Below are 24,835 nucleotides of genomic sequence, written 5' to 3'. Positions count from 1 at the left end.
CCAAATCCTTGAGATTTTATTATTTTGAAATAGGAACCTCTGCTTGGTCACCCAAAGCAGGAGCAAGCGGATTAGGAACTTACTGGAGGAGAAGACTTTAAGAGTTGTCCTTTCTCCAGCCTAAAATTGTGGGGTTACAAACTGGGGAAGGTTGCACCCATTCTTGCAGCCAGGTGGCCTAGAACAGGGGTCCACAACCCCTGGTCCGTGGACCGATCCTCACAAAGAAGCGAAGTCCGATCCGCGTGATGCAGGCAGCATGTGAAACCACGCCCCCTCCGGTCCACGGGAAAACCTCTCTCCATAGAACTGGTCCCTGGTGCCCAAAAGGTTGGGGGACCCCCGGCCTAGAAGCAAAGCTGACAAATGGCTTTGTGAGGCTGGTTCCAATCCCTTTGAGCCTGCCCAAAGCAGAATCCAAGCCAGACTTCAATTCCCAGAATTCTCTATTTCTTCTTCTTCTTCTTCTTCTTCTTCTTCTTCTTCTTCTTCTTCTTCTTCTTCTTCTTCTTCTTCTTCTTCTTCTTCTTCTTCTTCTCTCTCTCTCTCTCTCTCTCTCTCTCTCTCTCTCTCTCTCTCTCTCTCTCTCTCTCTCTCTCTCTCTCTCTCTCTCTCTCTCTCTCTCTCTCTCTCTCTCTCTCTCTCTCTCTCTCTCTCTCTCTCTCTCTCTCTCTCTCTCTCCCTCCCTCCCTCCCTCTCCTGGGAGTGGTGGTGGTGGTGGTGGAAGCATCAAAGAATAGTGTTTCACATGGACAGGAGCATCTCCAGGAAAAGGTGATGAACCTATTTGAATTGTCACAAGTTACAAAGGCCTGCCCGCGTGGCCAATTCATCGCAGGACAATTCAATTTCATGATTTTAAATGATTGAAACATTATTTTGGAGACTAGGCTGACCTTCCCCCTTCTTTGTGGCCGCCCTTCAAATATGGCAACACAACATCCCTAGTCCTCTTTTTCACTTGGAACGGGATTTTTGAATCGAAACTATTGGCCGGGCATCACCCACGCAGGAAGCCGCCTTAGGCTAATTCAGAATCCCGGTTTTCTCTAACTTGCTCTGTCTGGCCATGATTTACGATCTGGATTTTAAAATTGGGAGCTCTTTCTCTAACCTCATTTGGAGGTGACAGGCACATCCAATTTCAGTGGCTTCCCATGATGCACCTCGTTCTTTTTCTTTTTGCCATGAAAAATAAATTAAATCTTCCTAACATTTGGAGAGCAGGATAAAGGGCAAGGAGAATGGACATGGATAATTCAAGTCTCGGAAGTAAAGGTCACGCTGGAGACCGCAGCCCTCCTTTGCCGAAAGTTATGTTCTATTTTGTTTAAATTAAAGCCATCTGTTTTAAGAGAGACAGGATGCAACCTCCACCAACAGATGACTCTGCCTTTGGCACTCTGAGCCTAATTCGGTGGCATGTTTCCTTTTAGCTGCCGAACTGTTTTGCTCGAGAAAGAAGGAGAGAGAATAACGGGGTTGGCTACGGGTAATTCTCGACAGCCCTCACAATCCGCGGCGGGACCCTGTGGCTCTGCACAGGTTCACTTCAGAGAGCAGGGAATTTGAGCAGGGGAGCATGCAGGGTGGGGTTAAAAAAGTCACGAAGAAAATAAGAAAAGAAGGAAGGAAGGAAGGAAGGAAGGAAGAAAGGAACGAAGGAACGAAGGAACGAAGGAACGAAGGAAGATAACAGTGGGATAGGGAGGGAGGAAAGGAGAGAGAGGATGGAAGAAGGGATGGATGGAGGAAGGAAGGAAGAAAGAAAAGCAAGAAAGAGGAGAGGGGGAGGAGAGAAGAAAAAGGAAGGGAGGAAATGCGGGAGGGAGGAAAGGAAAGGAAAAGAGAGAGAGAAAGGCCTCTGAGTGGACAGCTTTTTCTGGTCATCAGTGGCTCCACTGAACTCGAGAGAAATAAAACACACTCAGGTCCACATATTGGAGATGATTTGCAGATAGTTATAGACGAGGATGAATTGCACAACAGAAACCCATGTGTAAGCGAGTTTTCAGAGGAACGACTGATGCATAGGGGTGGTATTCCCCCCCCCTCTCTTGGCAGACTTGGAGAACCTTCACAGCTGGAGACCTGGGGAATTGTAGGACTTGAAGTCCACAAGTCTTAAAGTTGCAAGTTTGGGGTATCCTGATCTAGACAAAAAAAGAGAGACAGCCAACAATGTCCACATTTCGCATTGTTTTATTCTCTGTGTTTCAAAGTTCGCTTACATGGCCCGCTTTTTATAGCTCAGAGAGTTATAGAGGGAAAGAGTTTATTTAGCCCCTCTCAAAATGTGATGCAGCCATCGGTCTCTCCTCTTGAGATTGGAGTAGGACTTCCCTCCCCCATGTTTTCAAGCTTATTGTTACTGTGATAAAGACTAGAAACTCGATCAAACAGAGAGGATGGTGCCAAGACCTCCAGTCCTGGGCTACAGGAGACCTGTGGGCCAGAGAAACTAACTTCCATCCATCTCTGTGCTAAGCAGAACATGGACACCCCACCCCACCCCCATTCTTCTAGATTCATGTAGAACACTGGTTGAGTACAGCTAGGAGGATAGGACGGTGTTGTAATTCCTGCCATGTTCTCCTTCCAAGGGGACATTGTTCAACAAGAGCATAATCTGCAGTGTAGGCAGTTGCTTTCTTCTCCAGACAGATGTAAAGACGACGTCAACAATACGACACAGACAAAAACAATCTGGTTCCCAATGGGAGATGCCATCTAAGGAGGTGGTAGAGCGCCAGTCCCTGCTGTCTCTCCATCTTCTTGATGTTCAAAAGCCCTGTGGGCCTGCTCCAGAACTTGGATGACTTCTAGAAGACGGGCGGCAGCTGTCAGCCTTCGCTGGTTTTTCTCTGAAGCTGGGTGTGGAGTAGAGAAGAGCAGGAGAGAGAGAGAAAACAATGGGAGGTCAACCTTGAGTTAGGAAAGGCGGACGTTCCAGCGGTGCTTTTTCTAGAGCTCCGCCACCTTGCTCCTACTTGGCCGGAGAAATCTAACAGGGGTCCTCATCAACCCAAAAGCAGGTAAGACAAGCAGGGTCCCCACAAGTCACTAGGAAAAATGGGCTTCTGTGCATGGATGAACCCATACTGAATAATCCAACGAACTGGATGATTCTGTTGGATTGAAGTTCATCTAGAGACAGGATCTTGCCAGGCTAAAGCTGTAGATACACTCTGTGGACTGCTAGGGAGGGTCCGTCTTTTTCCTCTTCCTGCCTATCCGAGATTCCAAAGTTCCACTGCTTCTTTGCCCTTTGGGAGGTAGCCCTTCCTTCTGGGATTCCAGGCTACATTCCACCACATTCAGTAAATCTCTCTCCTTCTCAATTTTGCCCGGTGACAATCCCTTGTGGCCCAAGAAGGCCACAGTTCCTCAGAGATTTTAGCTTGCTACTCAGCTCCTAAGGGATGAGCCAAGTCTTGTTGGACATTCAAGCCCAATATCACATCTCGCTGGGTTGCCGTCAAACTAATTATCTAACGTTGCCGTCGAACTAATTATCTAACGATACTCCAGTGTCATTCACTTGGGTTTGCTTAAAGTATCTTTTTTAACTTTCTCGCAAAGCATATTGGTCATCCATGCAGGAGACCAGACTCATTCACCCTTGAGTAGGCATGCACAGATTTGTCATGGGATGGCAGACTTGGAAGTGGGACTTTTGATCTCAATAACAGAGAATATTTGTAGCTCAGGGTTGAAAACAGGGGTCCTTGGTGCTCTCTGCACCTGGCTGTTTTCTTGCAGACCAAGCTAGGTAACATCATCAGTGCTAGAAGGGAGTGGGGGGGGGGTTACAAAGAGGAGGAAGAGGAGGACTGTGGGCTCTTTGATGCTTTTTTGAGCTTGGTGGATTTCTTGCAGATGTTTCACTACTCAGCTAGGTAACATCATCAGCTCTTATCCTGTGTCCATTTCCTAGGCAGCCTCTCTTTTCCTCCTGTCTCCCAAGTCCTTTTGCACACACCAGTGCAGCGGTACACAAGCCTGTTTGTGTATATTGGTGGCCCTGTGGTATGCAAAACAGGAGGCAGATCTCCGGGCCTAGCTGAAAGCAGAGGAATTGTGACAAAGTCAAGCTACTGGAAGGAAGTAACGCTGGCTGAGTTATGCAGTGTTGATCATGCATGGAGACAAACCACTTTGGCAGTTTATTTTTATCGCCTTGTACCCATCTCAGCTTCTAGGCAACCTCAAAGACTAAGGCCTACCTTTTTTGGCTGTGTTGCTTTGTTCCTGCGCAGCCTCTGTCTTGGAAATCTCCTGGTATTTTTCCCTACGGAGCGGAAAAAGCAAGCAATTAATCACAGGGAAATAAGCCTTAAAAGTGAATTGAAAGTGGCAATTAATCACCAGCCTCATTAATTGCAAGCTTCCGGAGCATGGTCCCATGAGGACAGGACATCCCAACACTTGGAATGGCCTTTCGGTAAGCAACGCAGAGAGAGAAAAACCACCTTTTTAAAACAGCGGTTTTAAAAATAATTTCCAGTCTATCCACCCTGAACTCGGAACGAGAAAAGCTAGTTGAATGTGCAGGAAAGGATCATTTTACCTATCTATCTGCAATAATAATAATAATAATAATAATAATAATAATAATAATAATAATAATAATAATAATAATAATAATAATAATAATAATAATAATAATAATAATAATAATAATGATAAACAACCCTGGGATAATTCCCTAACTGGGGGTGCCCTCTGCCGGAAACCTCTGCTAAATTTAAGACCTGAGAAACGCCAAATGGAATGAAACTCGCTGTGTACTGCCTCCTGCTGGGCACGCGAAATGACAACACCATGCCCAATGTGTCAATACGGAGAAATTTCCTCCACCACACCCATGGGCGTGCAGGATGAGCACAAACTCTACTACAGACAGTCCTTGACTTACAACTTTTCGCTTAGCGATCGTTACAATGGCATTGGGAAAAAGTGATAGGCGTTCTTCACAGTTATGACCGTTGCAGCATCGCTGGGATCCTGTGATCAAAACTCGGACGCTTTGCAACTGGCATGTACTTATGACGGTTGCAGCGTCCTGGGGCCACATGACCCCCTTTGGCGACCTTCTGGCTTACGACCATCACCGGGTCCCCACAGTCACATGACGGCGATTCGGCTGTCATGTGATCCACCATTTCTGACCTTCCCAACCTGGTTCTGATAACCAAAGTCAAATGGGGAGGCCATCAGGGAAGATCTTAGAATAGAATAGAGCTGGAAGGGTCCTTGGAGGTCTTCTAGTCCAGCCCCGTGCTCGAGCAGGAGAACCTGTACCATCTCAGACAAGTGACCTCTTCTTAAAAACCTCAGGGGATGGAGCACCCACGATTTCTGTTCCACCGGTTAATTGTCCTCACTGTCAGATAGTTTCTCCTTAATTCCACGGCAAAAAAAAAAGACAGTAAAATCAAGCGCAGTTTTATGAAGCCTCACTTACCAACTGCACCACATAATGGTAAATGTTCTGGCCCCTGTTGTAAGTCCAGAACTATCTGTATCTTCTTCCTTGGACGCAATTCTGCCTGCACAGTGTCCCCCTCGCCAAGCAGGATGGGACCGATCCAATTGCCCCGTACAAACCTGAGCTTGTCTTTGTGCAACAAAAACTGCTTGTACACCATCTGGGCTTCTGCGTCGGGATCCAGCGGGTCACTCCAGTCTCCCAGGGTCACTGCAGAATGTGTACGGCTGCAGCCCCGAACTGTAACCAAACCATAACCACAGGTGGCCCTTTAAGTTGAGGGAAGAGATGGCTGCATAGCCCAGAGGTGGGGAATGGAGTCCTGTGAAACTACTAATTTTTTTCCCCATTGTCAGAAGCACCAAAGTGATTCTGTGGCGAAAGGACTTGCCAGCGGCATCACCGTGGTTTGGGGGGAGGCCCAGTTGGAGGCTCTTTTCATGTCTCCATGAAGTTCCTCACTGAAGTGGTACCCATTTATCTACTCGCAGTCACCTGCTTTCGAACTGCTGGGTCAGCAGGAGCTGGAGCCTGTGACGGGAGCTCAACCTGCCCTGTGGCAGCAGGAGGTCTTGAACACGACCCTGCTGATTGTCGGCCCAGCACGCTAACCTCGTGAGCCATCATGCTCCTTACTACTAATTTACAATAGCCAGTCTCTCCGGTCAGTGGGGGCTGATAGGTTTGCTATCTATCAACCTCTGGAGAGATGCAAATCCTCACTGCTGCCAGCTGCTCATCTGAGTTTGGACGATGGGGGAAAGGAAGTTTGGAATGAAGATCTCTCCAGGTGTATTTTGGGTCCTTGGTGCTCTCTGGGCTTGGTTGTTTTCTTACATACATTTCATTACCCAAACTAGGTAACATCATCAGGGCCAGAAGGAAGTGGATTTTGCAGAATGGAGGAGGAGGAGGAGGAGGTGATGAGGAGCAGGACTGTTGGGTTCTTGATGCTCTCTGAGCTTGGTTGTTTCCTTGCAGACGTTTCCTTACCCAAACTAGGTAACAACATCAGGACGAGCACTGATGATGTTACCTAGTAGGGTAATGAAATGTCTGCAATAAAAGAAGTTCAGAGAGCACCAAGGACCCCTCATTATTAGAGAACCTTCAAGTCCTAGAACCTCTAGACAACCTTCACATCCTAGAACTTCTAGAGAACCCTTCAAATCCTAGAACGTCTAGTCAACCCTAGAACTTCTAGGGAACCCTTCAAATCCTAGAACTTCTAGAGAACCCTTCAAATCCTGGAACTTCTTGTCAACCCTAGACCTTCTAGAGAACCCTTCAGATCCTAGACCTTCTAAAGAACACTTCAAATCCTAGAACTCCTAGAGAACCCTTCAAATCCTAAAACTTCTTGTCAACCCTAGAACTTCTAGAGAATCCTTCAAATCCTAGACCTTCTAGAGAACCCTTCAGATCCTAGACCTTCTAAAGAACCCTTCAAATCCTAGAACTTCTAGAGAACCCTTCAAATCCTAGAACTTCTCGTCAACCCTAGAACTTTTAGGGAACCCTTCAAATCCTAGAACTTCTAGAGAACCCTTCAGATCCTAGACCTTCTAGAGAACCCTTCAGGTCCTAGAACATCTAGAGACTCCTTCAAGTCCTACACTTCCAGAACCTCTGGAGAATCCTGGACAGGGATCAGCCTTTCTTCCATCATGTCATGAGCTTCCTTCCAAGTCTGGGATTCTACCATGGACAGTCTGATTACCGGCTCGGTCCGTTTGCAAGCAACAGGTCCAGCGATTGCTTCTGAAGGCCCCCGGATGGCAAAAGGGCAGCATGCATTCATTGGAGATGGTGGCTTTTCGGATCGCCGAAAGCCATTGGTTCAGCTCGTTGACATTCTGCCCAAAAAAGGGTGGGGGGAAGGGGAAAAGAAGAAGAAGGTGCAGATTCAGTTACAGCAGAAACAGCCCTCATCAATTGCTTCTCTTTGCTGTTGTAAGTTTCTGCCTGAGCTGGCCTTTGGGGACTGGCAAACCTCAAGGGCCTTGGTGGAGCAGTGGGCTAATGCCTCCTTAAGTAACACCAGCTGCCTGCAATGAGTGCAGGTTCGCATCCCACCAGGCTCAAGGTTGACTCAGCCTTCCATCCTTCCGAGGTAGGTAAAATGAGGACCCAGATTGTTGGGGGCAATTAAGCTGACTTTGTAATAATGCCGCTTGGGGTGTGTGTGTGAAAGCCCTAATAAGCAGGCATATACATAGAATGAAGGCTACTGCTAAGCTTGTAAGCCGCCCTGAGTCTTTGGAGAAGGGTGGGATATAAATGGAATTAAAAAAAAGCTAACTCTCTTTCTCTCAAATGCTGGGGGTGGGGGTGGGGGTGGGGCAGGGGATGTTGCATGCCTTTCTCCCAGACGTAAGCGTTTGGTAGGAGATTAATCATGATGCGGCCAGCAGAGAGAACGTTCACATCGCGCAGGAGGCAAACTGCACGCTGTATGCAGTTCCGCAGGCCCATATAAAGCAGGCCGCTTAATTCCCTGCTATTTAGAGCCGGGGAAGAGGAAGAGATAAAAGAAAAAGGGAAGAGAAAAGAAGAGGACGAGAATAAGAAAGAGAGAGAGGAAGAGGAGGAAGAAGAAAGAGAGAAAGAAAGAAGAGAGAGAGAGAGAGAGAGGAAGAGGAAGAGAGACAGGAAGAGGAAAAGAGGAAGAAGAGAAGGATAGCTTAACTGTTCTTGAAAAGCGAAACGGCACCAAATCTTCCTTTTCATTAGAAAAACCCCAGTTGCAAAAAGCACGGCAGAAGAAAGCCGAGGAAAAATAACTTCCCGTACTGCTGTCTTCTCCTTGACAAGCTTCCACCTGCTACTTCTTGTCCTGCCCTCAGGTGCGTTGGGAAATAGCTTGACCCCGCCCCCTCTTCTCTGTGACAGCCCCTCAAATATTGGAAGATGCTATCATGTCACCCCTGGTCCTTCTTTTCTCTAGACGAGACATCCCCAATTCCTGCAGCCGTTCTTTGTATGTTTTAGCCTCCAGTCCCCTGATCCTCTTTGTTGCTCTTCTCTGCGCTCTTTCCAGAGTCTCAACGCCTTATTTGAATCCTTGGTGATCAAAACTGGACACGGTATTCCGGCCAAACAGGTTTCCCCAATTTGGCGCTTCCAAGATACTGTATGTCCAACACCCAAACCTTCCTGAACGGCTGGGGATTTTAAGGTCTGCAATTCCCCAGCGCATCAAGCGAGCCCCCTTTTTTCTTGCAGACGTCTCATCGCCTGACTAGGCAATCGCATCAGTGCTGGCAGATGTGTAGGGCTGCCCTCGTCATCCCAAATCAGGCCTACCTTGCACTGAATGTAGATCGTAAGCAGCTGGCCCCCCGTTTCTCTCGTCGTGATCTGCATCATGTGGGGCTGCTGAAAAGCATTCTCATCCACCCGTTCCACGGCACAGATTCGTTGGACTGGAATGGAGGTACGGACCTGAGCACGAAGAAGAAACGCTAGCCCTGCGAGGTAGTCCCAGACCACAAGCACACCCAGCAGTACCATGCAGTTCTAGGTTTACCGGTAAGTCTTTAACTTACAACTATTGATTCAGTGGCGGTTTGAAGTTACAACAGCACTGGGAAAAGTGACTTATGCGCGGTGCTTTTAGCCTCCCCACGGTCATGTGATCAAATTTTGGGTGACTGGCACCTGGCGTGCATTTAGAACATTTGCAGTGTCCCAGATAGGTATGGATGGAGACAGAGGGGGGGGGGGATGGATGGAAGGATGGATGGATGCATGAATGCATGATAATGGACAGAGATGATAGATAGATAGATAGATAGATAGATAGATAGATAGATAGATAGATAGATAGATAGATAGATAGATAGATAGATAGATAGATAGATAGATATGGATGGAGAGAGAGGGGGGGTGGATGGAAGGATGGATGGATGCATGAATGGATGATAATGGACAGAGATGATTGATTGATTGATAGATAGATAGATGGATGGATGGATGGATGGATGGATGGATGGATGGATGGATGGATGATGGACAGAGAGAGAGAGAGAGAGAGACAGACAGACAGACGGACGGACGGACGGACGGGTGGGTGGGTGGGAGGCAGGCAGGCAGGCAGACAGACAGACAGACAGACAGACAGACAGACAGACGAAAGTCTGGTTCTTACTTGCCACTCTGGAGATTTGGAATAGGAAAAGCTTTCATGACTCAACCAGAAGTAACGCTTTTTGAAGGTGAAACGGGACACCAGATGGACACTTTCTGCTTTACGTTTCTGCAGGTAACCTTCTTTGATGATGGCTGATGAGTGGAAGAGGGTCCAAGGTTGTTTTTCACTTCCTTCAAGATAGGGGGGGAAAAAAGCAAAGGAGAGAACTCGAATGCATCCATCGAGTGAAAACTTGCTCAGTAAATGTGGAGAACTTTTCCATCCATGTTTGTCTCTAGAGCAATATGGACCTCTTGCTTCTGGGAGAGCATCATGTAGAATATAGAACATAAAACAATAGGATTGGAAGGGACCTTAGATGTCATCTAGTCCAACCCACTGCTCAAGACATTCCATTCTATTCTATTCTATTCATTCCTTCCATTCTATTCTATTCTATTCCATTCCATTCCATTCCATTCCATTCCATTCCATTCTATTCTAGACAGCCCCTCAAATATTAGAAGACAGCTATTGTATCACCCACCCACCCCAAGCCTTTCTAGAATCTCGTCATCTTTTTAACATTGTGATAACCAGAACTGGACACGCTATCCCACGTGTGGCCTCACCAGGGCAGTACAGTGTAATGAAGTGGCTCACCCATCTCCGTGTCCACATCTATCAGCCCGTCGAGGAATTCTTGCACGCGCCCAATGCTGGTGAGGATGAATGGATGCAGAGGCTGCATCCATTGCTCCTTGCCGTGCCCCAGCTGGAGCCCGAGGTTGCCAATGCTCTGAACTGCCTGCCAGGGAGAGAGGCAAGAGACAGAGAGCCATTGGCATGAAGATGCCCGTTGAGCTACGCCAGAAGAACCCAACAAACCAAACACGAGTTAACACTCTTCTGCATGTGGTAGCCATTTAGTGACAACACCCATGGCCTGCCTTCCTTCCTTCCTTCCTTCCTTCCTTCCTCCCTCCCTCCCTCCCTCCCTTCCTTTTTATTTATTTCTTCTCTCTCTTTCTTTCTTTCCTTCCTTTCTCCCCCCTCCCTCCCCTTCCTACCTGACTATCTTCCCTCCTTCGCTCCCTCCCTCCCTCCCTCCCTTCCTTCCTTCCTCCCTCCCTTCCTTTTTATTTATTTCTTCTCTCTCTTTCTTTCTTTCCTTCCTTTCTCCCCCCTCCCTCCCTCCCCTTCCTACCTGACTATCTTCCCTCCCTTCCTCCCTCCCTCCCTCCCTTCCTTCCTTCCTTCCTCCCTCCCTTCCTTTTTATTTATTTCTTCTCTCTCTTTCTTTCTTTCTTTCCTTCCTTTCTCCCCCTCCCTCCCTCCCCTTCCTACCTGACTATCTTCCCTCCTTCGCTCCCTCCCTCCCTCCCTTCCTTCCTTCCTCCCTCCCTTCCTTTTTATTTATTTCTTCTCTCTCTTTCTTTCTTTCTTTCCTTCCTTTCTCCCCCCTCCCTCCCTCCCCTTCCTACCTGACTATCTTCCCTCCTTCCCTCCCTCCCTCCCTCCCTCCCTTTCTTCCTTCCTTCCTTCCTTCCTTCCCTTCCTTCCTTCCTTCCTTTTTCTTTCTCTCCATTCAAGGCCAGATCCTCCCTCCCTCCCTCCTTTCCTTCCTTCCTTCCTTCCTAGGTGAAACTCAGGTACACCTTGGCCAGGAGCAAGAGGGTCCGGCTTGTCTGCGTGTCTGCATGCTGGTCTCGGAGATTGAAGAGCTTCGGGGTTAGAATTGCAGGGGCAAAGAAGCGGAGGAAGAGGAAGCCGCTGATGGCGATGTATTTGGCTTCCTGGGAAGAGATCGGCAAGAATGAAGAAGGTACAGAGAGAGCCAGTCACCCGGATGGGAAAGGAAAAAGCTGCCTTTGAATTACCAACGTGAAAGCACCCAAGGCAACCTCAGGATGCTTTCTGAAACGGCAAGGATTTGCACCCTTCCCCGTACCAGGTTCTCTGGATCGTCACCCAGACCTCTTTCTAGCTCTTTCACATCTTCTGTTGTCTGGAAAACCACACCTTTCAAGAGAAGAGCTTTTTTTGGGGGGGGGGGGGTTTCCCCTCTTTGGGACAGCCTGCTAGGTCCTCAAAGTCTCACCAGAGGGTGGGGCCCTCGGTGCTCTCTGAATTTGATGGCTTCGTGACCCAACTACGATAGGTAACATCATCGGTGCTAGAAAGGAGTGGGGGTTACAAGGAGGAGGAGGATTGTGAAGTCCTTGGAGCTCTCTGAGCATTGCTTGTTTCCTTGCAGACATTTCATTACCCAACTAGGTAACATCATCAGTGCTAGAAGGGAATAGGCTATCTGTCAACAGGGCAAGCCACTGTATATGAACAGAGTCAAATGCCACTCCCTTCTAGCACTGATGATGTTGCTTAGTTTAGAAGGGAGTGGCATTTGACTCTATTTATTTTTTTATTTTAATTCCATTTATATCCCGCCCTTCTCCGAAGACTCAGGGCGGCTTACAAGCTTAGCAGTAAGCTTGTAAGCTTACTAAGCAGACTCTGTTCATATACAGTGGCTTGCCCTGTTGACAGATAGCCTATTCCCTTCTAGCACTGATGATGTTGCTTAGTTTGGCTCATGAAAGGTCTGCAAGAAAACAGCCAAGTTCACAGAGCACCAAGGACCCCACAGCCCCTCTCCTCCTCCTCCTCCTCCTCCTCCTCCTCCTCCTCCTCCTCCTCCCCACAAACCCCCCTCCCTTCTAGCACTGATGATGTTGCTTAGTTTGGCTCATGAAAGGTCTGCAAGAAAACAGCCAAGTTCACAGAGCACCAAGGACCCCACAGCCCCTCTCCTCCTCCTCCTCCTCCTCCTCCTCCTCCTCCTCCCCACAAACCCCACTCCCTTCTAGCACTGATGATGTTGCTTAGTTTGGCTCATGAAAGGTCTGCAAGAAAACAGCCAAGTTCACAGAGCACCAAGGACCCCACAGCCCCTCTCCTCCTCCTCCTCCTCCTCCTCCTCCTCCCCTTCCTCCTCCTCCTCCTCCCCACAAACCCCCCTCCCTTCTAGCACTGATGATGTTGCTTACTTTGGCTCATGAAAGGTCTGCAAGAAAACAAGCAAACTCAGAGAGCACCCAGGTCCTCACAGTCCTGCTCCTCCTCCACCACCACACAACCCCACTGCCTTCTACCCTGGGTGATCTTACCTAATTTGATAATGAAACATTTTCAAGAAAACCACCAAGCTCAGAGAGCACCCAGAACCCCACAATGCTCCTCGTCCTCGTCCTCCCAAACCCCACTCCAGCCCTGACCAGGTTACTCCACAGTTCCACCCTGAGCTACCAAGATCCTCTCCTACCGATACTTACCTGACTCTCTGCTTCCTCAAACCGCTGCTCCACCCGCTTGTACAGCTGCTTGAAGGCCGCCCTCATCAGGGAAGGGCACTTCTCTGTTGAGCCCACAATGGCCTCCACGATGTCTCCCAGATACCCCTTCAGCACCTCCAAGCTGCTGTCTCGGATCTGGGCCTCAGACAGGGAGCCTTTGAAGGAGATCCTCCTGAAGGAAATAGCCCGAAGGAAGAGGTGTGGGAAAGAGGAATTTGCACTTTAAAAGGGAAGAAAAAAGACACCGGGGCCCCCTCGAAGCAGCTCAAGTCTACCGCCCGGCTGGAACCCACTTTCTCCGAGTCTCCGAGGTCTGAGAAGTAGTCAGCGGAAGGATTTGCAACAAGGTTTAAAGAGCTTCCTTTTAGGCAGAGTAGTGGCTATTCCCTTATTTTGGTCCCCGGCCAGCACAACAGCATTCGAGAATTGGGGTAAGATATTGCAGTTTAATCTGTGTACCGTAAGAATTGACTAATTAACCAACAGCGTCGTAAGGCACAGTTTGGGGAGGGTCCGTTGTAGCTTTCAAAGGTCACTAAGTCACCAGTTGACAATCAAGGACTATACCTTTCATTCATAGGATCCAGTACAGGTCGTCCTCAACTTACAACACTTCGTTGAGTGACTGTTCCAAGTTACGATGGCACTGGAAAAAGGGACTTGTGGCCATTTTTTTCACACTTACGACCATTGCAGCATCCCCGTGCTCACGTGATCAAAATTCAGACGCTCAGCAATTTTTTCACACTTACGACCATTGCAGCATCCCCGTGCTCACGTGATCAAAATTCAGACGCTCAGCAATTGACTCGTATACATGATGGTCGCAGCATCCCGGGGGGGGGTCACGTGATCCCCTTTTGTGACCTTCTGACATGCAAAGTCAAGGGGAGGAAGTCGGATTCACTTAACAACAGTTTGACTAATTTAACCACTACCACGATTCGCTTAACAACTGTGGCAAGAAAGGTCACCAAATGGGGCAGACTCGCTTAACAAATGTTTCACTTAGCAACAGAAATTTCAGGCTCACGTGCGGCCATAATCTGAGGACTTTCCTGTACTAGAATAACTCATCCAGAAGCGAGGGTGGTCTCCATGGTCCTGAACGAATGTCTAAAGCAAAAGTATAATAAAAGGTAAAGGTAAAGGTTCCCCTGCACATGCGTGCTAGTCGTTTCCAACTCTAGGGGCCGGTGCTCATCTCCGTTTCAAAGCCGAAGAGCCAGCGCTTGTCCGAGGACGTCTCCGTGGTCATGTGGCCGGCATGACTAGACGCCAAAGGCGCACGGAACGCTGTTACCTTCCCACCGTAGTGGTCCCTATTTTTCTACTTGCATTTTTACGTGCTTTCGAACTGCTAGGTTGGCAGAAACTGGGATGAGTAACAGGCGCTCACTCTGCTACGCGGCACTCGGGATTCGACCCGCCAAACTGCCGACCTTCTGATCGACAAGCTCAGTGTCCTAACCCACTGAGCCACCGCGTCCCTTAATAGGACACTTAATAGGACACTTAAAAAGTACCCCCTAAAAATCAAGGGTAGGCAACCTTGGCTCTTTTATGACTCGTGGACTTCAACTCCCAGAATTCCTGAGCCAGCATGGAATTCTAGGAGTTGAAGTCCACGAGTCATAAAAGAGCCCAGGTTGCCTACCCCTGCCCTAAATGAAACATCCCTCTACAGAAAAGACAAAAATAAAACACTCTTCTTTTGGTCTTCCATCACCAAAGTGTGATTTATTTCTCAATTTTATTTTTGCCATTAAATTTCCCTTCTGTTTATAATATTCACTTAGGCTCACAGTGGTTTCACCTTGGCCCTTTCTACTCTTGATGGGCATTCGAGACGGTCACTCAAAGATTTGAGAACCTCAAGGAACCCTTCCTTCCACCTCTGGGATTCTAGGATTGGAAGCATCTTCAGCTATTTCAGGGTCATGTGGATCTAAGAAGATGGCTTAAGCTGCCCAGACCACGATGCTCACTTCCCGTGTCTTGGGATACGTCATTCCCAGCTTGTGTGCTCTTGCCTGCGTCTCCAGCAAGACACATGGCTTTTTCAGGGGCACACCCTCTAGCGGCACAACTCCCACACCAACGCTATCTTGATGCAGTGCCATGTTCTTCTCAACAGCATCCTGGAGACAGGGTTGCCTAGCAACCCGAATGAACAGCATCTCTCCCAAGAACAGTAAGCTATCTTTGGAGGATCTGAAAATCTCATCGCGAGCTGGGCTGCCTGTTTTCCAGCCCCTCCCATCACGTTGGCACTCTCCTCTCAACGCAACGCTGGGTGCCATCATCACTCACCTCAATCAAGCATGGGTTCTCACACACCACAAACAACAACGAACGCTCACAACACAGCCACGGCCATTCCACATGAGCGCATTTTTTTTAAAAAAAAGGAAGGTGATAGAAGAACAGATTTTTCTTGCAAAGACAAGCATCCTGCTTGGTTTTCAGTGGCTGTCATCTTCAAGAGGGGAATATGCATTCTCCTGCTTGGATAAACTAGGGGATAGTCCTTAAGGACTATTTTGACCCATGGATCTCCCCTATTTTTTGGGGGGGAGATCCCATCCCTGACAGTCTCCCTTCCCCCTAAGCTGTCTCCTTCTTCCGAATCAAAGGAAGACTGACAAATTTCCACTGCTAAGTTGTTGTGTGAGTTTTGCCCCTTTTTAGGACCTTTCTTGCGACCGTTGTTAAGTGAACCACTGCAGTTGCTAACTCAGTAGCACGGTTGTTAAGAGAATTTGGCTTCCCCATTGACAAATCAAAGGGGCACAGATGGTGATTACATAACCCGGGAACACTGAAGCCATCCTAATTGCGAGTCCGTGGCCAAGTGTCCGAATTTTGATCCCCTGACCCTGGGGACACGGCAATGGTCGTAAGTGTGAAAAACGGTCATCACTCATTTTTCCCAATGCCGTTGTAACCTCAAACGGTCCCAAACGAATGGTTGAAGGTAAGGACTATTCGTAGTTATTTTCAACCTTGAGTCAAGAAATCCCAATTAAGGGATATGACTTACAATATGCCGCGGGAAGGGAAAAAATTACACCCAGGTGGGTATTATAAAATCATAGGGTTGAAAGGGACATTGGAGATCCTCTAGTCTAACCCTTTGCCCAAGGCAGGAAACCTTGTACCACACCAGAAAAATGGATATCCAATCTTTTCTTGAAAACCTCCGGTGTTGGAGCACCCACAGATTCTGGAGAGAAGCCATTCCACTGATTAATCTTTCTCACTGTCAGGAAATTCCTTTTCATTTCCAGGTGTCGTGACTTTCCACCCATGGTTTCTTGTCCTGCCCTCAGGTGCTATGCAGCCTGCACCAAGGCACAACCGAGTATCACATCACAACTACACAGAAGATCTTGAGATATTTTTTTTCTGCGCGAAAAGGTTCCTCCTTCATTCCTAGAGTTTTCCGTACAATTCGCATCTGAGCTGTGATTTATCTTACCCAGTAACATTCTGTCCAATTATTTTTAGACTCATAAATCATCTGCCAGGCCAACGTTGCCATTTCTGTTTTAATTAGCACGGTGGGGGTGAGAACAGCTTCGGGAGAATGAAGCCTGTTCCCCTGCCCCACTCTTTTAATCATTTTCTTACCGCCCCGGCACCTCCCGGGAGAAAAGGACTTTTGTACACCCTGGATAGCAGCGAGCTGATTGGTACAAGTGATCACATCCACAAGACAGTGCAGGGGTAGTCCTCGATCTTACGGCCACAATCGAGCCCAAAATTTCTGTGGCTAAGGGAGACATTTGTGAAGCAAATTTTGAATTTACTTCCTGGGTGGTAAGATGCACAAAATAATTTAGTATAATTTGGCTGTTAATTGAGAGCTGGGGTGGCGCAGTGGTCAAAATGCAGTATTGCAGGCAAACTCTGCCCACCGCCAGCAGTTTGATCCTGACCGGCTCAAGGCTGACTCAGCCTTCCATCCTTCCGAAGCTGGTAAAATGAGGACCCAGATTGGGTGTGGGGGGTGGGGAGCAAGAAGCTGACTCTGTAAAATCGTGTGGGGGGTGGGGAGCAAGAAGCTGACTCTGTAAAATCACTTAGAGAAGGCTGTAAAGCACAGTGAAGTGCTGTATAAGTCTAAATGCTATTGCTATAATTACATAAACATTATTGAATCCATTAAATAAATATGTATCTATTTCCTTACTTGGCCCGGCTAGGTTCAATCTTGCAGGGATCCAGTTCCACATACTTTTTCTCTTCAAAGATCCGGTGTACGATGACTTTTAAAACTTCATGGAGATAGGGCATTCCCACTATCTACAAAGGAGCAGGAAATTGGGCATCATAACCATCGGAGTGCAATTAAACATTTTCACAAGCGCTGCCATATCTTATGGTGGGACGTTTGCCACTTGACCCACCCTTTTTCCCTGTTCTGTACCAGCCTGCTACCGGCCCTGCAGAAAAGGCAGGGACAACCCCTTTTACAAGAAGGCAAGAGGCTGGAATTACGCCTGCCAAATTTATTGCTACAAAAACAAATAGAACAAGACACAAACCAAGAAACAGGAGCTTTTCAAGCGGTTGCCTTCAGCAAGCCAGCCCTCCCACGCATTCCCCCTTAAATACAGTTAAGGGCGTGGCTTCTCTCTGCCTCCTTCCGAGGTGCCCCATTGCCTTCCTCTGCTTGCTCCTACTTGACTGCCTCCTGCGTCGGGCGTCCTTGAACAGGGCCAGCTGTGGGTCATCTTCATCCACACTGTCAGGATCACACAGCTGGGTCTGCGTCGTGACCAGATGAGAGGGGCCTGGCTGGGGGCTCTCATCAAGCTCTTCAACACCCCCCTCCTCCTCCTCCTCTGAGTCGTCCAACCCAACTGCCGAACCCACAGGCTGACCCTGAATCACAACATTCCCGCCATGGCAACATACATCCAGCCTTACCCCATTTTACCCTTCCCCCCCCACCAAAAAAAGAAACCCAATTGGTGTATGAATCAAACTAGATAAAAAATGAGCACCAGACTGAAGTTTCAAGTTGAAACATATTCTGTGATTCACAGTGTGTCTTTCTTTCTAGCAATTTTTGAGACGGATCCTCCTGCTTCAACCTTCTCCATCCTAATCCACATTCTTCTACTCCTCACTCACCTTCATGAATTGCTCCATGGACTTAGAGGCTAATGAGTTGGACCGGAAGAGAGTGTTGGGATCCGCTGGAAAAGAGAACATGCAGAAATGTGACATATCTCCTCTAATTATTTAAAGATGAGTAAGTGACGTCCGTGATCATCGTTCCTCTCTGCATGTGGCATTCTACTACCGCCAACAGCCAACTCATCTCATCCATGATCTTGTGTTTAAAATAAGCAATTCAACACCGCCCCATCACTCGCTCTAAACATCTTGGCTCACGTTTCATTTCGCTCATGACTACTTAGGTTTCACATAGTTTAAAACTAGGTTTAAGGCATCTAGGCTCTCACCATCTTTTGTGTATTGCGGGGGCCAAAGCTGGGTACATGAAGGCACTTACTTGTTCTTGAAATCTCGTGGAAATTCAGGTAATCCAAGAAAGGTATAACCAAGCCCTGTCCAAGGAAAATCTTGACAAGCTTGGTGGACACATCTTGACGACTCTCCACCAAACATACTTCTTCCAGAAGAGCTAGTGGGGTGAGGTCATCTGCCTCCTGCAGAGTAGCACAATGCCTATCAGTAGCATACACACACCTATGTTTGCCTTCCCGATATTGGAAAAGGCCTTGAGTTCCATCGTTGGGTTGAGGATACTGATGGAGAAGTAGAACTGTATGCATTAATCATGAGATGGGTCCATTACAGAACCTGTGTAAATCAGGTAAGGTCTAATTTGAATCTTCAGTTCGGGTCAAATAATTGAATGGGTGCCATTTTTTTTAATTCCATTTATATCCCGCCCTTCTCCGAAGACTCAGGGCGGCTTACAAGCTTAGCAGTAGCCTTCATTCTATGTATATGCCTGCTTATTAGGGCTTTCACACACACCCCAAGCGGCATTATTACAAAGTCAGCTTAATTGCCCCCAACAATCTGGGTCCTCATTTTACCTACCTCGGAAGGATGGAAGGCTGAGTCAACCTTGAGCCTGGTGGGACTCGAACCTGCACTAATTGCAGGCAGCTGGTGTTACTTAAGGAGGCATCAGCCCACTGCTCCACCAAGGCTCCATTTGCGATTTCTTTCAACTTTTCTGCTTCAGTTGATCAGATTGATTCAATGAGACATTTTTATCTGCAAAGTCTGTCAAATATTTGGGTCAATTCAAAGGCATCCAATGCACTGATCTGAAGGTTTGACCAATATTGAATTGAATTGAATTGAATTGAATTGAAAGTTCACACGAATGTGTAAATCCCTCTTGACTCAGATTTGAGATAGACTTCTCAAGAGCAACTCCTGCTGTCCTTATCCATATAGAGAGAAAACTTTGTTCTTTCCTGTTTGCACTGCACCTGTTGATACCAAAGCTGGAACTAACAACCTTTGGCTTGAAATGAAATCTATGTAAAGAACAATTGTTATTTTGGCTTGATACGTTTGACTGTTAAATTGGTTTCAGAATCATGCTAAGCCTAATGTAATTTTTTTCTGGAAGAGGTTTAACCAGATGTGTGAATCCAGATCCATGGTGGTTTTTAAGCTATAATTGAGGGCTTCTCATTACTTAGGTATCCAGCCAATGTGAATTATCCAACAAACCACAATTAAAAACAACCATGGCTTAGATTCACTCTCTTATTCACATTCATTTTGTCCCAGGCTTAGGGTGCCTCCCCCTTCTTCCCACATTAAGTAATTCAACAAAGTTAGTTCAGTTTTATATAGGTTCTGTTCAACTACCCACCTCTGGAAGACACAGGACAGACTCCACAAGGAGGTCTATGAGCGGTCGATAGTAGCTGGAAGGCAAAATCCTGTCTTCAGCAAGCCGAACCTGCAATCTTAGTTGACCCAGTTTCCCCCTGCAAGCAGAGCAGAGGCCAGCATGAAATCTAAACTGTATGTTATGCTTTGTAAAAAGAAGAATACAAAGGAAGGCTACAGTTTAAAATCAAGAACTGGATGTTCATGGACTTGACATTGAGTGGACTTTTCAACCTCAGAACCTTCAAGTTGATCGGACCTCTCTACCTTGGCAAATTTAAGGTGACTGGACTTCAACTCCAAGAATTCAACGGGAATTCTGAGAGCTGAAGTCTACCTGTGTAAGATGGGGAATTCGGGGAGTTAAAGTTGACTTGTACTGGCCAAGGAATTTGGGGGCATTGAAGTCCCTACATCTTAACGTTTCTGAGGATGAGAAACACCGGTTTTCAGGGCAACATTTTGAGAAATGACTTGCCTCTGCTTTCTTCCTAGGTCAAGGAGGGATTAGCCAAAAGTCATTCTACTGGTCTGGCACCTAAGGGAGATCTAGAACTCAAGAATATCCCATTCCTGGTCTGGCTTCTCTAACGGCTACACCAAACCGTCTCTCGTTACATCTCTTTAAATCTGAACTAGGCTCAGCAGCTCCCTAGCTAAGAGCTAGAAAAGTAATTCACGGGTCTCTGAAATGAGGTGGGATATTTTGGCAAATATCAACCAAGAGTTGATTGCATGCGTCCTCAAGAGTCCACCTCTTTATTTACCCAGCGTCCTCTCCTGTGTTGGCCAGAGGAAGCAGGCGGAACCAGCCTTTGAGTAGGGTCTTCTGCACGGAGCCCAGACAGAACTTGACCTGCATGGATACCAGAAAAATGCAGATTAAATCCAGGGGATCCGAGTTAAATTGCAGCTACAAAAGGCTCCTTTCCTTATCTATCTATCTATCTATCTATCTATCTATCTATCTATCTATCTATCTATCTATCTATCTATCTATCTATCTATCTATCTATCATCTATTTACCTCTGCAGTCACAGACCAAGATCAAAGATCTTCCTGCTGCTTGAGAAAAGGGGGGGGGGGAACCAACGAAGCACTTCCCAAAATGCAAACATTGAAAAGTAGAATATATGATTGATTTGTCACATAAGATGGAAAAGAATCTATCAAACCTTACAGACAGTATTTTCTTATAGCTCTCAGGACCGAACAATATTTTGTAACTTTTTTTTTTGAGGAGGTTGACATAATTATTAGCTAGGAAGAATGCGCTCTCTTCCATAAAATAGCCAGAACGATTAGCTATGAGACGTGATATGAATTCAGAGCTCCGGCTATGGGACAGTGGGCAACTCAACAGAAGATGGGATGTTGATTCAGCTACAACTTCCATGTGGTTCGAGCAGATTCAAACTTAGATGGGAGACAAAAGCAGGAAAATAGTGTAAATGGTCCCCTAGAAGTGGGGAGATTTGAGTTCTAGTGCTTCCCCAACCACGGAATGTCCATGGAGGACTTTGGGGGACATTCTTCCCTCCCAGTCCAACAGTCATTGTGAAGGTTCAAGACCAGAAGTGGGGAGACCCAGCTCCCATTCCCCTCCTCAGGAATGGAGGCTCCCTTGAGGACTTTGGGGTCCTTGAGGACTGGAGGCAGGAACCAGAGTGGTCTAGTGATGAAGCTGTTGGACCAGAAGAAGGGAGCCTCCAGGTTCTACTCACTACTCAGCCATAGACTGAGCAGTCAGTCAGGACTGGAAGAGAGATGGGGGTGCTGCAAACATGGGGTTCATAGATGGCATGTCAGCCTCAAAACTGAAGAATTGTGTTGGTTGGACCTTCTCCCAGGGTTCCTTCACAATTGGGTGCTTGGTTAAGCTCAGGCTACGTCCACCTCCTTCATCCATGAGTCTTCTTTCTCCTTACCTGCCCCAGGAAGTCATTCTTGCCCACCATATCCCAGTCCCAGACTTCTACAACAAGGGGAGTCTCGGAATCAGCCCCCTCTTCCAGGACAAACTCCAGCATCTCTTCCCAACGTGGGAAACGGGTCTTCTTAATAATCTGAAGAGTCATAAGAGAGGGAAAGGATGAGCTTCCTCATCTTAAAGCCTTGGACTCCAGTCAGTTTACAGGAGTGCAAAGTATATAGAAAGACACTCACGGCGGTTTCCAGGACCTGCCCATTAAACAGTATCCGGGCAAAAGGATCTGAGGTCCCCGAGAGGTCACGTGGCGCTAGATCTCTAAGGGGAAGAAGGCAAGAGCAGATCAAGGGAAGGAAAGCAGGGGGGGGGGGAAATAGCATATCCTAGACTTGCGTGTCCTAGACTAGACTAAGCAAGTCCTCAACGGATAGACCATTGATTGTGATCCATTCCAGCAAAGATCTAGCAAAACCATCAGCAGCAAAGAAAAACAAGCTCTGGCGCAAGAAAGTTACACATAATTTGAACTTATTGAGCAGGAACATCCCGTGGTCATCTCCGTCAGCGGTGGCAAGTTATTGGTGGGAAAGCCGAGTTTGATCTCCGACAGAAGTTCTGCCAAATCAAGGGCACTTTCGGTTAACTTTCCATTCTTTCTCCCAGCTCTTCCACTGCCAGAAATGTTCACAACAACAACCCACAAACTGTTAATTATCTCACTTTCTAAAGGAGACTGAGAGAAAAGAAAAAAAAATCAAATCCAAATCACACTCCCTTTCAACAACCTCAACACCTTTCTATTACGGCACCTTCTGCATTTTCACCGGCGGGGGTGGCAGGAGCAGGCCCCCACCCACCCCTCTATCGCTTGTCTCGGGTTGAAAAGAAGAGCCGGCAGCTCGTTCTGCTCAGGTAGGCTCTCGATAGGACCCCAAAAATGGTCTCCAAGGGATCGACAAAAACCTCTGGAAGGACAATCCAGACCAGGTCATCGAAGAGGGAGGGAAGAGGAGGAGGAGAAGGAAAGGCAGAATGGGGAGATCTTTGGAGGATCTGAGCTTCCGTGGCCCACTTGCAAACCCTTCACGGCCCGCTAGTGGGCTATGGCCCACAGGTTGGGGACCCCTGCCCTACAATGCAGAGAAGCTGGTTGAGCTCCAGCAAAGGTTTTCTTAGAAGAAGTATGAAGGTTAGGGGAGACGGAGAGAGCGATGGGTGGCCATAAACGGGGAAGCCACTTATAGACTTGTTTTTGTCTCCAGATCTGCCTGCTACACCATCCATATCATTCCCAAGGAATCCCAGCCAGCTTCCCACCCCATCGGCAGATCTACCTTCCTTCTCTTACTTTACCTCGCTTCAAGGACATGGCAGCAAAGCAACCGTTGATGGGCTTCCTCCACCACCTGCAACTCCAGCGAGATTTCCCCTTGCACCTCCTCGTTGGGGTCCACCTGGCTCAGGTTGATCCAGCTATCGATTCCTGACACAGAGAGAAATTATTAGGGCAACCTAGCTTCTCTCTCATCTCCTCCTGGGTGACTTTTTCCCCTTTTGTAGTTGCAGAGAAACTGCCCGACACTCCATCCCACTTTTTTTTTCCTACTCCAAGCACTGCACCTTTGTGCCTGAATGGTTTCATTTGCCACGATGCAAGTTAATTTCAAGGAAGAGCAAGATTGGATTTATTCAAGCCTATACACAAGAATCTGGTCAGCTAAAGTTGGATGTTAAATTTGCCCCAGATAAGGGTCAGGTAAGGATTCAGACCATTTGAGGCAATGTAATGACTCTGAGCTGATAACACGCTTAACTCCACCTCCACCTCCAGCTCTGCCTGCTCTTCTTCTACATCCCCTATCTAAGCAGAGCAAAACCCGCTTAGCATTGCAAGATGAATCAAGATCCTCTAGGTGCTTTCTTCAACAAGAGCATCCTTTAGTAACTCCCAGATGACTTACCCCTTGGCTGAGATGAAATCTCATCTTTGCTCAGGGAGATTTTGCCAATGACATCATCATGTCTGCAGAGGAAGGAGCCGAAAGAGAGACCTGAAACCACAAATGTTTTGCCCAGGAAGAAAAAACAAAAATAAAACAATACCTTTGTTCCCTTCCTCTGTTCTACTCCTAACTTCATGGTCTACATGGGGCTACCCTTGAAGAGTGTCTGGAAGCTTCAGCTAGTGCAGAATGCAGCTGCATGGGCAATTCTTGGGGGCTTGGATTTGACCAGACCCTCCCGATATGGAAATTGAAAAGAAAGAAAGAAAGAAAGAAAGAAAGAAAGAAAGAAAGAAAGAAAGAAAGAAAGAAAGAAAGAAAGAAAGAAAGGGAAAAAAGAGAAAAAGGAAATCGAAGAGGAAGGAAGGAAGGGCAGTCAGGTAGGAAGGGGCAGGAGGAGAGAAAGGAAGGAAAAAAGAAAGAAAGAAAGAGAAAGAAAGAAAGAAAGAAAGAAAGAAAGAAAGAAAGAAAGAAAGAAAGAAAGAAGGAAAGAGGAAAGCAAAGAGGAAGGAAGGAAGGGCAGTCATGTAGGAAGGGGCAGGAGGGGAGAAAGGGGGAGAAAGGAAGGAAAAAAGAAAGAGAAAGAAAGAAAGAAAGAAAGAAAGAAAGAAAGAAAGAAAGAAAGAAAGAAAGAAGAAAGAAAGAAAGAAAGAAAGAAAGAAAGAAAGAAAGAAAGAAAGAAAGAAAGAAAGAAAGAAAGAAAGAAAGAAAGGGAGGGAGGGAGGGAGGGAGGGAGGGAGGGAGGGGAAAAAAACAGCTAATGTGTGTGATCGCCATTTGTAACTTTCACAACCAGCTTCCAACAAGCAAAATCCATAGAGGAAGCCAGATTCACTTAATGACCTCATGATTCACTTAACAACAGCAGCGATTCGCTTAACAACTGGGGCAAAGAGGGGCAAAACTCACATAACAGCTGCCTTACTTAACAATGGAAATTTTGGGGTCCCTTGTGGCCATAAGTTAAGGTCATAAGTTGTGGGTTATAAGGACGACCTGTATTTTTCTTTTAAAACGATTGTGAATGT

At 47.1% G+C, this 24,835-nt stretch overlaps 1 protein-coding gene across 1 annotated transcript in view; it reads right to left on the bottom strand.

The window, feature by feature from the left end:
• Positions 1-2,205: 2,205 nt before the first annotated feature.
• RASAL1 (RAS protein activator like 1) overlaps positions 2,206-24,835 on the bottom strand; it is a 32,414-nt gene continuing 9,784 nt past the window's right edge. The window contains exons 4-21 of the mRNA XM_081339370.1: positions 23,766-23,827; positions 23,158-23,287; positions 22,041-22,122; positions 21,803-21,940; positions 20,641-20,729; positions 19,854-19,971; positions 18,504-18,660; positions 18,119-18,183; positions 17,172-17,284; positions 12,956-13,148; positions 11,282-11,419; positions 10,287-10,431; positions 9,642-9,814; positions 8,798-8,935; positions 7,212-7,347; positions 5,611-5,731; positions 4,227-4,291; positions 2,206-2,870 (exon numbers count right to left, since the gene is read on the bottom strand). Of these exons, the coding sequence (XP_081195496.1) occupies positions 2,731-2,870; positions 4,227-4,291; positions 5,611-5,731; positions 7,212-7,347; positions 8,798-8,935; positions 9,642-9,814; positions 10,287-10,431; positions 11,282-11,419; positions 12,956-13,148; positions 17,172-17,284; positions 18,119-18,183; positions 18,504-18,660; positions 19,854-19,971; positions 20,641-20,729; positions 21,803-21,940; positions 22,041-22,122; positions 23,158-23,287; positions 23,766-23,827 (2,203 nt within the window). The 3' untranslated portion in view covers positions 2,206-2,730. The remainder of the gene's footprint in view (positions 2,871-4,226; positions 4,292-5,610; positions 5,732-7,211; positions 7,348-8,797; positions 8,936-9,641; positions 9,815-10,286; positions 10,432-11,281; positions 11,420-12,955; positions 13,149-17,171; positions 17,285-18,118; positions 18,184-18,503; positions 18,661-19,853; positions 19,972-20,640; positions 20,730-21,802; positions 21,941-22,040; positions 22,123-23,157; positions 23,288-23,765; positions 23,828-24,835) is intronic.

Source organism: Vipera berus (genome assembly GCF_964194415.1).
Source record: "Vipera berus genome assembly, chromosome: 14".
Classification (NCBI taxonomy): Eukaryota; Metazoa; Chordata; class Lepidosauria; order Squamata; family Viperidae; genus Vipera; species Vipera berus.
This window is presented reverse-complemented; position numbering and strand designations above follow the sequence as displayed.